Below are 14947 nucleotides of genomic sequence, written 5' to 3' on the forward strand. Positions count from 1 at the left end.
TAAAACATAAATTGTAAAAAGGTAAATTTGCAGTGTGGGTAATATATGCATATAGACCAAAAGTTCAGTGTAGATATTGAGTACAATAAAAATTAAATTCTAAGACGTTTTACAAATAACAGTACTTTTCTGCCAGATTTATGTTAAATACAACACAAATATTTTGGATCTTTTTTGGGTATTTATTTAATTAGATCTAAAATACATTAAACAATCGAGTTATTTTATTACAGTTAGAATGTTATTCAGTGCATGGGATTAACACATATCTTTACGTGCATATTTTTTATATATGAATGTTTAACCTTGTGACCTGTATTGGATGATAATCCATAAAACATATGCATGTTTAAATGCATTGTCAACAGTATGATTTATTAGTCTTATAGATTCCCGTGTCAACAGTAATAAACTATATTTTATTACATAAATTTGAATCACTTTCGTTAATCGTCAATTCTTTTGTCTTTATGTGGAGGTAAAGAATGTTGGGGGTATTGCGTACCCCCGTATCTACGCCGCTCCAACCAACGCTATGTAGTATAGCGGTCATCCTATCTTATCTTGTACATTCAGCATCACTCCCAGGATTGTTACGTGAACACATTGCCAAACATTACAAGAGTATATTCAGTGGCAGATTGGTTGCAGATGAATATACAAAGCAGTGTCAGGATGTTAGAAGTTGCAATTATCTTCTCTGAAGACTTTCCGGACGCTTTTTGTCTAGTCGAGCTCAAGAAGATGAAGAATATAACGAACCTTGGAGTTTTAATTCCTGATGTGGTAGCCTCTTTCAAATAGTAGAAATTTTAAAGAATCAAGACCTTTTCGAACTCTTGGAGTTAAGACCTAGTAGCCTCCCCCTCTGGATCACTCCCAGGATTGTTACATGAACACATTACCAAACATTACAAGAGTATATTCAGTGGCAGGTTGGTTGCAGATGAATATACAAAGCAGTGTCAGGATGTTAGAAGTTGCAATTATCTTCTCTGAAGACTTTCCGGACGCTTTTTGTCTAGTCGAGCTCAAGAAGATGAAGAATATAACGAACCTTGGAGTTTTAATTCCTGATGTGGTAGCCTCTTTCAAATAGTAGAAATTTTAAAGAATCAAGACCTTTTCGAACTCTTGGAGTTAAGACCTAGTAGCCTCCCCCGCTGGGACTTCTCCCTAAAGGTAGTCTGAAGTTCTGGTTGACTTCTGTGACCTTTCTTCCTGTGGTTTCTACCACAAACGGAGCTCTCAGCGAAGGCTTCGCAGATTTTTGAGATTCCAAAAGCAAGTCACCGGTGGTTGGAGACTACTGGATTGGAACTTTCTACAAACCGAACGCCTGTTTTAACTAACTTCTCCTCCTCAGAAATTATGTTTACAGTTAGTTTAAATTTTGCTTTTTTAGTGTATATGAAGAACCTTTCAATAAAACATCCCACTAGAACAAGCCTTTAATTTAGAGATATCTAGTTTCCACGGTAATATTCAACAATACGGAAATTTTCGTGTTGCAGGTGTTTGTATTTAAACAAAAACACGTGTTATGAATACCTTTTTATGAATCCGAGCAGTCATTGAAATCCATTGGCCCTGCAAAGGAATGAGTTTAAAAAATGTGCTATAACAATTTTATTTTGACCACGAAAACGCGTAATTGCTGTTTTAAACACGCCTTTAATACATCACATGAAATAATAAATAGAGGTAAGCGTTAAAACAGCCAATGCGTTGAAAACGCGACCCGTCTTTTACAGTCATAACATTAAAACTATATGCATCTTTACGTTCATTGCCAATTTATTGCTTGCTATCAAAGTACTGTAATGTACAATAAAAAATCATTGTTTCCTATGCATAGTAGACTGTTGTTATTGTACGTTTTAAACAATAGAACATTTAAGTTTTTCTGAGTACAAATCTGTAACGTAATAAGTGAATACGCGGCAAAGCATTGATCAACAACCTTCACCATAATTTTTGGATAGTCATATCGTATATTAGAAATGGTATCTATTTCTATTATCTCTTTCTGGTGTATAGTGATCTTATATTAGATGTCAATTCAGTTGTATGCAAGAGTGGATATCTGCTAATCGCAGCGTTTTTCTTTCATATTCATATTATCACTGATAATAACGTACAGATGGAAATTTCATTCATAAATAATATTCAATAGCACATTTTTACACTTTTGATTTTTTAACATGTCTATTAATGTGTGTTGAATTGTGGTAGGAGTTTTTCGTATCCATAACTGTCACTAATTTTTGGGCCAGAAAAATTCAAATCCGGTTCAAAGTTACGATATTGATTTGTTACTTTAAGAGATATTAAAAAAACCCTTGTACGTTTAAAAACATAAAGAAATAGTGACTGATAAATATATATTTGCCAAAACCACAAATCGGCTTGGAACATTGCCGATTTAGTTCAGACAATCCAGTCGGCCACTATATTATGAAAGTGTGGCTCTTTGAACAATGAATGTCAAATAATAATATTTAATGCTATGAAACATAGAAGTTTAATATTCAACTGGTTTTTATATTCTTCAATTTACCCATATCTTCAAATATTTGCATTACAGTAACACTGGGTATAGTGATATCGCGTCAAACAGTTGTAACCACAACAAACATGCTGGTAGTTTACATTTATTTATTTGGTTATATTAGTTAATGGATTTTTTATCTCTGAAACTTGATATTATCTTAAAAGCCATCCCGTTAATAAATAAGCACCGGCGTCTTTCAACGGAGCTGTAAGCCGAAACCAGTTTTCAGCAAAGGTTTTTCACTTCAAGTTCGCCGCTCGGCCCGACTGGACGGACCCATGTGTCATTAAAGTCTTGGACAAAAACGGGTGGGCCACCCGGTCTTAGGGCCGGCTGAAAAAACATATGAGCCGATCAGATGACTCGGCCGCTGGAACAAGCTAGGTCGGTACCGACTCGGAGGAAACGAGGAATTTGAAAAATCATTTAACGAAATGGCAATGGTACTAAATTTAAAATATATATCAGCGAATGGGCCAAGGGAAGGAGCTGTTGCAGCTGCCTTCATAGCGATATCTCAGGTAGAGAGTGTATGTAATATCTAGACCGATTCAACTTCTTGAATGTTTGTTGAGTATTTTCAATACACGTGTTTAAATGTGTGGTCTCATGTTTTTGTTTGCAATTTACTAACAAGGTACAATTTTTAGCCAACTTCCACAAAATGTATACTAACCCTTCTTTCTTGATTATCATGGGTGAATCTATCAACTGTCCGATTACACAAAGAGTTTTGGAAATGTTTACTGTTTTTAACGGTCAGTTGAATTTCCTTAAAAGAGAAAATAAGGTAACTCCCTCAGAAGTTTCGCCGAAGAGAGAATGAATTGCTAGTGCTCGAAAAGCGGTAAAGATCGATAAAGATTCTCATAAAAATGTGTATTTTCAAAAAAACAAGCGTACTTATATAATCAATGTTTTATTCAGTTAATAAATATTAATTAGCTTTAAACTCTTTGTCAACTATAAAGTCAATTAAGAAATAGTGCAATGGAAGTTTTTTATACTTAATTGATAGCTTATTATCATCATATATAATGCGAGCCGCGAATTAGTTGATGCATGCGGAAGTAAATTCCAAAGATGGAGAAGTCTTGCATTATTAGACCTATTGCTATTAGAACTTCTATTATAAAATACTTAAATAACATTTAAAATAGTGCAGCGCATATGGTGCACGGATAGACTTTTACTAATTTTTATCTCATTATAATTGATGGCCAAATATTTATAACGAAATTAAACTAGCTCTTTGCTATTTGGACACAAGGCCTCTAGTGCAGCGGTATATCGTGTGATATACACTTAAGCAGCATAAAATTAATAGACATTTTGTACTCTTTATTATGTTCAAACTTGTTGTGTTAAACATTTTTGTTGTTTTCCGTTTGGAAATGTCGAAATTGGGTCGAATTCCTTGCTATTCATCCTAGCTTTCCAGAATTATATGTACAACCAACAGAAATTCATTAAAGCGAGAGACGACAAAGTAATGAAAATTCCCCGCCGCGCCGGACTGATTTCACGTGAATTCGATGCAAGCGGGCTATAACAGTCGCAATCGCAGGTAATACCTGTATCACTAGCGTCAAGGTTTAGAAAGATCCATTTTGCTTGAATCGCGAATGTTTCTATAAGCTTTGTACCCTTCTGCTTCCACTTTTAGTCTTATCTCTATGAAAACTACTGTCTGCTCTTTGAGATTGCAGACCCTGAAGTTGTTAGGAAGATGTATCAGCTCCACTTCTCCATTATCTTAACTCTTAGCTAGTTTCATGATGGACCCGTCGGATAAACAACATATATTAGAGCTGAACACATTTCGTATGTTATTTAAAGCAATATAAAATTCTAAACAACAGGATCATATACTATCCTAAAAGATCTAATTAGACTTTAGTGGACAAGAATGCTATTTGACTACAAACGTCAAATTAGAAATTCTTTGTCATCATTTGATGTTAACCCATAGTATGGAAGTGTTATACCAAGTCAAGTGTTCTACCCTCAAACGAGAAATAACTGTAGCAACAACTGTGTAGCAAAAGATCAGCTATTCCCATGTGTGCGGTAAATCTGATGTGTGTAGGTGTGTGTATGTGTCGTGACTCCTACATAACGAGATACTTGTTCCCCGTTATGGCACATAACTGTTCTAAAGAATAGAAACAATAGATGTCCATCCGTCAGCCGCTTCATGACCCGTGTCTTCGCCTCGCTGACCCTGGTCTGAGAATGCCTTATGTATTGAGGTGGACTAAGGACCTATCTAGAGACAAGGATAGAATGCATATTTTGTTCCCATCACATATTATGTACACGTATTGTGTGGTATATTGTATCTATTCAATGTTTAACAAATTAATAACAAGTAAACTACAGATCTACGTTTTAACGTGACTGATCCAGAACCACGTAGTTGTTTTTCGGATAAATGCTTCATAAGAACAAACTTCTTCACTGAGAAACACAGCGTACTCAATTTAGGATACCCTTACTTCTCAAACTTACAACCATAAATATATATCTTATACTTTTGGAAAAGAGTTGACTGAAAACGTATAAAAATACTTTTAAACTTTTGAGATAATCTTATACACGTTCGGATTTCTGATTGAGAATATTTATCAACAGCGTATTTTTTTCTTTTTATTTCACGGCCAAACAGCAAAGCCCAATTTTGTTGATGATGGTGGTCTCTATTTTTATACCTCGTCTCTTTGGTTGATTAATTAAGGAAGTATTATGATTTAAAAATTTAAAAAACAGCTGTCTTTCATAAATGGCAACATCCACGTTCTAATCGTGGTTGGATTTTTCTTTTTATATACGAGTATTTAATCAGCAATCAATAAAATTCCACAGATTAGACAGCAAAATTCGTCTCATTTTTTAAAATTTTTAAACCATTCTAACCGTAATGAAAATGTGGAGCTTTATTTCCACAACAAATATTGTGTTCTATGGTGACAGTAAAGAAAACAAGATATTTGCCGTCTTGGAGCTGAAGGCCTCAGAAACTGGTTTTGTTTGTTTAGCCAAAACGTCGCTGGAGGCTCCAGTGGATTTTCTAGTTTACGACCGCTGCTCATCTTGCAAACATGTCTTCTTCCTCCGCCCCCGACAGGACTGGATCCTGGTCTGGACCTGGATGATGGCGAGCCTCGGGCCCTGAAAAATTATCGTGGGAGGTTTTAATTCTGGCAATATATTAGATAAAAATGTATGTCGAATATTGACGCTTAATAATTTATGGATACATTTTTTGCATCAAACCATGTTTCCAAGGTTTGAATACATTATAAAGAGATATCAGCAATCGTGCCAGAATGCTTGAAACCCAATATACTGAGTATCTTAAGTTGAACTAGTGATTGATTCACGAGTACATCTATGTAAATATTTGCTAATTCTAAAATACATGTAATCAAATAGGAAATATGTGAACCAGTTTTGAGGTACGGTAGCGACTATAATAAATATATCTTGCAATCTTGTGTTGTATTTATACTATCAAGTCCAAAACCAATGAACCATGACTAGGGCATTCTTTGAAATAATAAATTATATTTATGTTTTAGGTTTAATGATTAAGGAAATGAATAATTGACTTCTCTGTAGTTTGCATTATAATGAGTACTGCAAATGATATAATCAAGAGCTGTATGCAATACATTTTAAATAGAGTACATTTATCTGTATATATGGAGGTTTTTCTTACTTTATTTGAGATTTAATTCATTATAATATTAAACCTATCAGAGGAAAATAATCCACTCATTTGTAGATGTTTACTTACCACCCCGGGAATCGAACCCGTGATCTATTGGCCAGAGAGTTGCAAACTTTCCCCCAAAATATCCTGATCTGGCAATTACCCGATTAAAGGTCTTCATTTTTCCTTGATCTACAGGTATATTGATGATTGCGTTTATACTTTTGCAATCGAGGTCCTGTGATGTAAGAGCCTGGAGATCCCATTAATAATGTATTACTGCTGGACATGTTAATACAAGATAGATAGCCTTCTCTAACTTATAGGAACCACTGTGAGAGATTTTTAAAAGTTGAGTAAAGTCTTATGTAGACCGGTTGTATATAGACTTCATACTCCCTAGCAAAAGTTTCAAACCTCGACGATTTTAATATTAAACAACTCTCTAAATCCCATTCAAATTTAGAAATACATTTGTTTGAGATAAATTAATGATCTCTTTCTTCGTTTTCGTTAACATTTTAGAGCTAAAAGATCTCGATGACGATGTAGCTGTAATAACGTTTCTGCATAAGAATAGTAGAGACAGAAGCTGACAAATTTTGAATTTTCGTATTTCAAAAGAAATCTGATTTGGACATATTTGTAATCAGCTTATTTTTAAGCAATAAGTTGGGGAATGCTAAACTGTGTGATAGAATGTTTATGAGAAAGGTTATAAAATCTTACTTGATAAGAAAAATATCAGGTTATTGATAGTATGATCGAAACCTAACTTTAAAAAACTGAATGCACTTGGATTTTTTACTAAATCTTACAAGATTCTCTGCTATATGGTAATTTATTGTACACTAATAATATATGTTATATATGTGTTGAATAAAGGCAGCAGGTATTAGCTTATAATTATTTTTAACTGTTGCAAACTACTTGTCAACTTTTAAAATTCATAAGTATCCTGTAAAAATTCATCTTATAAAGGCATGTATAAAATTGTATTTTATTCCATCGAATGGCCCTTTAACTCTTAGAAATGCTTTATAAATCTGCCATAAAATTCTTCTTAGGCTAATTTGGTTACGCTTCATCGAACTTTTAATAAAAAGGACGGTTTCAGTGGATTGCGCGTGGCCTCTCGTCATCCATGAGGTAATCCCTGCTCCCACATCTCTGAGACCAAATATTTAATGAGCATGTTGACCGTCAGTCAGTCACGAGGCCGCCTTCAGATCACGAAGCTCCGAACATCTCTTTCTCGGACGTTCCTCGTGAATCTCCAAGGATTTTAACCTCACCAAATATTCTTAGGCCTGGAAACTTTATTTCTCAGAAATTGTTCCGATTATATAAATTTGTATCATTAATTTTCTGTGTATTCAGAGTGATAAAAATAGAATATTCTACAAGCATTTAATTGGGTATCATGTTAATATTTTGTGTACGTACCTGGTTGTCCTCTGTGTAAAGTAAATAGTCTAACAAACTGCAGGATATCAAAGGTCAAAAGAAAATCTATTAAAAGTACTGAACTTAGGATTCATGTAAAAAATCCGTGAACGAAAAACCCAATTACCATGGCATATTTTAGTTCTTGTTTGCGGTAATCTAAATCTTTGATAACTCAATCAGATAATTATGATTTTAACCGACCAAATGCTAGAACATAATACAATTAACGTAGGATAATAGTGTTTAACTTTTATTTAAAACTTAATTACATGTCTAGTTGGAAGAACATTGATGGTGAAAGTTTGGAATACCATTACACATAATGGAGGCAAGTGTATTAAACATAGCAAAACTAATGAGAGGTTGGAATTTAACAATAATCATGACTCAATGGAAATATTGGTTTCCACAAAGACTTTCCTTCGGCTTAAGTGGCTTAATTGGCAGTGTTTGGAACGACTTCATCAAGCTATTCTTAGTCTTAAACACGAATATTCGTATTTAAACCTATAGATACTTAATTAACATGCTACGCCCAAAACTGCTCATAAATTTCAAAGAATCGTTCAAATTACAAATGTTAAAATCGGCACACCTAAGATTCGAGCTCAAAAACTGAACAAGTTGGATAATCCCTCAAATTTTAATGACTGTAATTGCTTCAGAAGGGATGCAAAGAAATTACGAAAGAGATTAATATGTCAGTATGTTGGATGCATGATAAGAAAACATCAGTATTGTTATCTGTTGTATTCTATTAAATTGAAGCATCACTTTCCACTCGATGACTGACAGATTGCCTCTTCGGTCTCGTCATGAATGTCGTCATTATGTCTGCATTGTTAGTCGATTACGTGTCTACGACGGTCAACTGGTAAAGATCCTTCACCTTGTGACATCACTGGTGATCTCACGATCCTACAAGACTTCTAGAACAAAACAAAATTACCCATTTGCTCATCAGGGTCAAGGCTGACCTTGAAAAGTAGACGACGCTTCTTCTTGACCTTGTATGTACGTGGATGAGAGGTGATGAAATCAATAAAAAAACTAATTGACCATGAAAATAAATACTATGTTCTTTGTTAATTATAAAGATACAATCATTGTATTGTATTTTTCGTGTGGATAATTGCTTAAATGGGGTTTTCGTGATCCTTTCCAAATTATGTCACGTCCTATTGTAAAAGCATCCAACGTTTCTATTAAATCCATAATTTATGAACGTAATATGAATATCTAAATTGATTCTGAATCACTCGCATATAAATGTTTTATTTACGAAAAGATCATGATTCATTGAGATTAAAAGTGTATTTTTATTTCGTGGATTTTTTTACTGGGAATTTTATATGTAAAGACAAAAAATATCCCATCTAAGGCTATATTCTATTTAACACGTATTTCATACATACAGACGACATACTTTACCATTGACAAGTAAAATTCAAATTGTCGTAGCGTCATGGTTACTGGTTGTTAGACGCCACAATAACACACTGGCCAAGAAAATTAGCCACGTTCCGTCCGAATGCTTGTTTCCTCCATATACGAAGTATATACTCTATACATCCATTTCATATATCCTGTAATAACTAGAGTGCGGCCTTACATTAAATGTTCACATTTTTGGGGAACCACATAACATAACATAATTACCAAAAGTAAGTAATCCAAACTTTAAGAGTAGTACATTTTGTAACTCTCCAAATGTTACGTTATGTTGCTTGTTAACTAAGAACGATGTAAATCTGACAGCAAGGAAAATAGAACTCAACACCTTAATCTTATAATTCCATAAATCTTGTGGGTTGCTGCAAGCGATGATTGATGTGATGATTCTATCTGAGCGCAAATCACTGGGAGTTCCTTCAAAACGTGACATTACAACGGTACTTCTTCATCGAGTGATCTATACCGCTATAAATCATTGAAAGATTTGCCAGATGGTTAAATCTCGCAGTTACTAAGTACCCCCAAGGCGTAAAAGTTGTACATTCTGATGTGTTTTATTTGGGGATGTACTTTTATTATTGTATTACCCTCTTGAAACACTATACTATACTTATAACCTAATATTAGATGTTGTATATGTTATTTTATCACCATTATGGTTACAATAATACTCAATATGGAGAACTTTATCTGAAAGTTACATCTTGGATAGCGACAAGACTGGTCTTCAACCGGTGCTCAAAAATCTCCAGTTGGCCACCTCGAGCATGTGGTCAAAGAATAGCCGCCGTCCGGCTTACAATAGCCAGTGCGTTCACCCACAACAAGAATGGCGCTCCATTACGAAATTTAATCCTGGCCTCCATTCACTTGATTAAACGCCAATGTTAATGCCACCGGTCTTTGTTGGGGTCGATCAATCTGCGAACGGTTGTGTTTTGGTTCATCGGACGACCTGAAACTGGTTTTAACCGTTGGCGAGGTTGTGGTCGCTCGCCACACAGACTTTGCTCAATATCTTCATTATTATCCGACCCGGAGGACCAGATTTGCGACCGCATCTCGGCTCAAGGTCACACCTTCAAACGGTACTCCCCAGTGGACATGTGTTTTCGTGGCCAATCTTGATTCAGGTCTGTCCGTGACTGACTTCTTATAATTATATTAATTCGTCCATCCTTTGATTAATTGTAGCTTCCACAGAGCGAACAGGTTCTCACAGTATAACATGAATATTAAGTGATGTAATGATTTATAACTGTTGTCTCTGAAAAATCAGTAATTATTGTATTCATACTGGTGTACGTTTCTTTTCACATTTCTATAAATGCAATGCTAAATTTTAATCTATTTGCTTAAAAGCAAATGTTTCATTCGCATATTTCAACTGTTTTTATGTGTTTCAGGATGGGATTTTGCAAGACCCTGCTTCTGTCTACGCTGCTTGGTCTGGCGGTGGGAAACCCTTTGGACAGGCATGTGGACAAGAGGGACACTTCAAGTCATCAGATTATCGAAATTCCTCACCACTCTGTCAAGACTGAAGATGCACCTCGCCACCTCGATACTCATTCACCTAGTTTTTCTTACGTTGGGCATCATCAAACCTCCAGCGTGGGTAATACTCCTACAGAGAAAGCTCTTGGTGATCGTAACGATATCCCTCAAACAATTCAGCCCAGGAGAAAGCAGACAGTAAAATTAACTGATCAAGCCAAGAGAAGGCAGGCCGTGGGGAGAAAAGGCACGAAGAAAGGGAAAAAGTCCAATGTTGAACTTTTACACCACCTGGGGATGGCAAAGATTCACTCTCCAGTTGTCAATCATCACCGGAAACGCCTTGCCAGTCAGTCCCGAAAGACACACCACCAGAAGAGCAACAGTGATTCAAAAATGTTCGTCATCAAACTTCCGCCGAACCCTTACTACTACGCTCACCACGACCTGAACGGTGTCGATGTAGTCGAGTCCCAGCCCAAGTCGGTCAACACCCTCCCAGTGAATTTCAACACCAACGGAAAACCCTCAAGGGTATATCACTGGAACATACCTGTTCTCAAGAAGATGGTAGCTAGGAAAGCAGGATCTTCCAAGTCCACGATATTCGCGGACAGTGACATATTTAACATCGACAAACAGGCCACATGGAATGAGACAGACGACGACAAGTTACTTTACAGGAAGGCGACGTACTACGGACCCAAGAAGTCGAAACATACATTCAGGAAATATTTCGCTGGAAACGGAAAACCGCATTCCTTCTACGTCATGGAGAAGAGCAAGAAACCAGCAACTGTGCACAGGTTGCTCCCTTGAAAAACTCGTGTACGAGTTCATCTTTCGTAGACTAGCTAGTACTGTAAATAGTTGTTTTCATGAAAGATATTTGTGATTTCCCTTCATTTTGCAAGTATTCATATTTATTAGAAAATTCGTTGTAAAAGAACGTGGATGTTTTTAAAGAAAAAGAATCAGATTTGCTAGACCATTATGTTTTTATTACCTCCACGGCCTGAACATGAAAAGGTTTAATGCACTGGAAACATGAAGAAAAACGCTATTTCTGTTGCGGGCGGCATTAAATTCTTCTCTCACTCTTCATTAACTCCGTTCGCATTGTGTGGGACCACCAGTGCCACCCCCTACGTTTATGGTTACTACTACCCATTTTTATTCGGTAAAACCATAACGTGTAGCTAAATTTCTTCCTAAAATCTTTAAATGTTGTAATGTCCAAATCGAGAATAACAAACTTGTTTATGTTTATACTGGCCAGCCAATGTTTACCGAATACAATGAGAATATCGTGTATTACTTGCTCTCCTTGAACCTATATTTATCTCCGAATTATCATGTGAATTACAAGTTCCAAAACGCATCCATCAGACTACCCAACGGACTGTCCTCTGACTTTAAAATTTAGGTATGCATAACGTGTCAAATTGAACAAAAACAACAACATTTATTGGTTTCATACTGAATCGAGGGAGTGGTCGAATCAAATACTTGCAACGGTTTTGAAACAAAAATTCCGAATTGGTTTAAAGTACCTGATTGTTGGTCTTAGCAAATGGATTGATGCTATTAACATTGATAGTATGTTGGACAGTTTTTAGGTTAAAAAGTAGTAGGAGAGAAGAAGTAAGATCCGTTACGAAGATGGAGCAAAGTGGTCGTAAATAACACGCGCAAATAGACCACAAGCAATCGAGGAGAAAAACACCCGTGTTGTGGTCAGATACGAAATTAAATTCACACGGACGGCTGAATAGACAGACGGACGGACAGACAGACTGACCAATCTTACGAAGCGAGACAATATGTGGAAACGGCCCTTAGGGAATTTTGGAGATTACAGTTACCCTCTAAATTATTCTCGACAGCTGTTGTCGTTGCGGATTGAACGTTTCTTGCAAATAACTTTTATTTATTGGGGTGTAAAATCTTTAACAGAAACTTAAAAAACTCAAAAGTTCAAATTGATACATTTAATTAATAACAATAAATAGAGGTACAAAATCGTCTTCAACCTTCACAGCATTATAAACTAAGTGTTATTTTTGTTCATTCGACTCGGGTCTTTTGTTTTTTTATGTTTGTTATTTGTTTTAAAACAAATTAACTTAAGTTTCAATTATAACAGATAAGTAACACATCTAAGTTTAACTATTGTTCGCAAGTCGAAAACATCGCTAGTGTTTCTAAATCAATTGGCTGTATCTTGTTTACATACGCTGCACCTAGCTGTTCACTTTATTTAGGCACTCGAAATCACAAATATTTTTCAGTAAAGACACATCTTGATTTATTTCGTAGCTTTCTTCCTAGAGAAGAAAATAAATCAAAACAATGTAATATACTGGGAGAATAACAACCTTGTCGATAACTAACTAATTAAACCAAATTTAAAAAATTATAAGAATTAGACATTGTGTTCAAAAACAAAAATAATTTATTTAGTTACATCATATGCATACAAAAGTTTTACTTAAAAACTATAAAACAACATTGAGTTACTACAATTATTTTATTTATTAGTTAATAATAATTTGATTATTGATTGATATGTATTAATTTATTCATTACATCTAAAAAATATAAACAAATTATGTTGTATTTCTGTTCTGTAATAATGCTTTAATCAAAGTGGTTTAAAATTCTATCGTAATTGATTTATTTTATTACATATCATATTTCTGAACAATATATTTAAGAGATTAAATCTGTAACATGGGAAAACGGTGTTCAAAAACCATTTAAATAGCTTTATTTTAAAGAAAACATGTGCTAGACCACATGAAATTATATATTCATTACATTTGTCTAATTGGCATTAGCCTTATTTTATTTCAATAAAAATTGAATCACATAAAGCACATGCTCCGTTGGGACTGGAACTCGGATCTCTTACTTGCTGGTAAGTGAGAGGTCCGCTTTCGAATCTCGGCGGAACATTAACTTTTTGTGAATTAATATTTATTGAACAAATATATATATATATATATATATATATATATATATATATATATATATATATATATATCTTGCAATTTTTCCCCCAATACATAGTGCAATGTAAGAGGATTCTCAGTTTTCTATGAACACAAAATTCAAATATTTTTACTACTACGCGAGGAGCTATGTGCACTTAAAGTTGGAACTTTGGCCACTATTCGTAGCCGGGGAGAAATAAAAACAGCTAAAGGTAAAAATTAAAATTATGTATATTAGTTACACTTGATGAAATTACATGATTTATAATGATTTATAACTGAAGAAAACAAGAATTTGTTATGAAAAATAAATAATTTAGAAAAATTAATTACGTTTTTATTCAATATTACTCAATTTATTTATTTTTTATGATCAAAATACGTGTAATTTACAACAATTTATCTTTTAGATAAATGTCGTAAAGTTTATATCCTTATCTTCACTTAAAATTTCTTTAACTACTACATACATCGCCTTCAATTCCTCGTGTTTTGGTAAGATACTTTTTGTATTTTTTCCTGTTTTCGGGAATTTATATTAAAGAACTATGATGAAAAACTTTGTTAATATTCAAATAATCTGTATTCAACATATCACCAATAGCACCAATTTCATTACTGCAATCACAATAAATGCTAGTTATGTGTGTGGATTTACATATAAAATGATGTAATTCTCTCACTGTTCAAAACGTTTTATAGAATAAATACTGAGAGTGAGCTTGGTTCTGCAGCTATCAAGTGTTCACAATTGTTTCCACGGTTATACAAAACTTTTTATAGAGTAAATACTGAGAGTAAGCTTGGTTCTACAGCTATTAAGTGTTTACAATTGTTTCCACTGTTATACAAAACTTTGTATAGAGTAAATACTGAGAGTAAGCTTGGTTCTGCAGCTATCAGGTGTTAACAATTGTTTCCAGGGTTATACAAAACTGTTTATAGAGTAAATACTGAGAGTAAGCTTGGTTCTGCAGCTATCAGGTGTTCACAATTGTTTCCACGGTCATACAAAACTTTTTATAGAGTAAATACTGAGAGTAAGCTTGGTTTTACAGCTATCAGGTGTTAACATTATTGTATTCACGGTTTACAAAACTGTTTATAGAGTAAATACTGAGAGTAAGCTTGGTTCTGCAGCTATCAGGTGTTAACAATTTATTGTTTCCAGGGTTATACAAAACTGTTTATAGAGTAAATACTGAGAGTAAGCTTGGTTTTACTGCTATGAGGTGTTCACTATTGTATTCACGGTTATACAAGTAGCAGAACACCGAGGAT

At 34.5% G+C, this 14947-nt stretch overlaps 1 protein-coding gene across 1 annotated transcript in view; it reads left to right on the forward strand.

The window, feature by feature from the left end:
* Positions 1–13657, forward strand: part of LOC124354472 — a 59164-nt gene extending 45507 nt beyond the window's left edge. The window contains exon 3 of the mRNA XM_046804947.1: positions 10580–13657. Coding sequence (XP_046660903.1) covers positions 10581–11489 — 909 coding nt within the window. The 5' untranslated portion in view covers position 10580 and the 3' untranslated portion in view covers positions 11490–13657. The remainder of the gene's footprint in view (positions 1–10579) is intronic.
* The last annotated feature ends 1290 nt before the right edge of the window (positions 13658–14947 follow it).

Source organism: Homalodisca vitripennis, chromosome 2 (assembly GCF_021130785.1).
Source record: "Homalodisca vitripennis isolate AUS2020 chromosome 2, UT_GWSS_2.1, whole genome shotgun sequence".
Taxonomy (NCBI): domain Eukaryota; kingdom Metazoa; phylum Arthropoda; class Insecta; order Hemiptera; family Cicadellidae; genus Homalodisca; species Homalodisca vitripennis.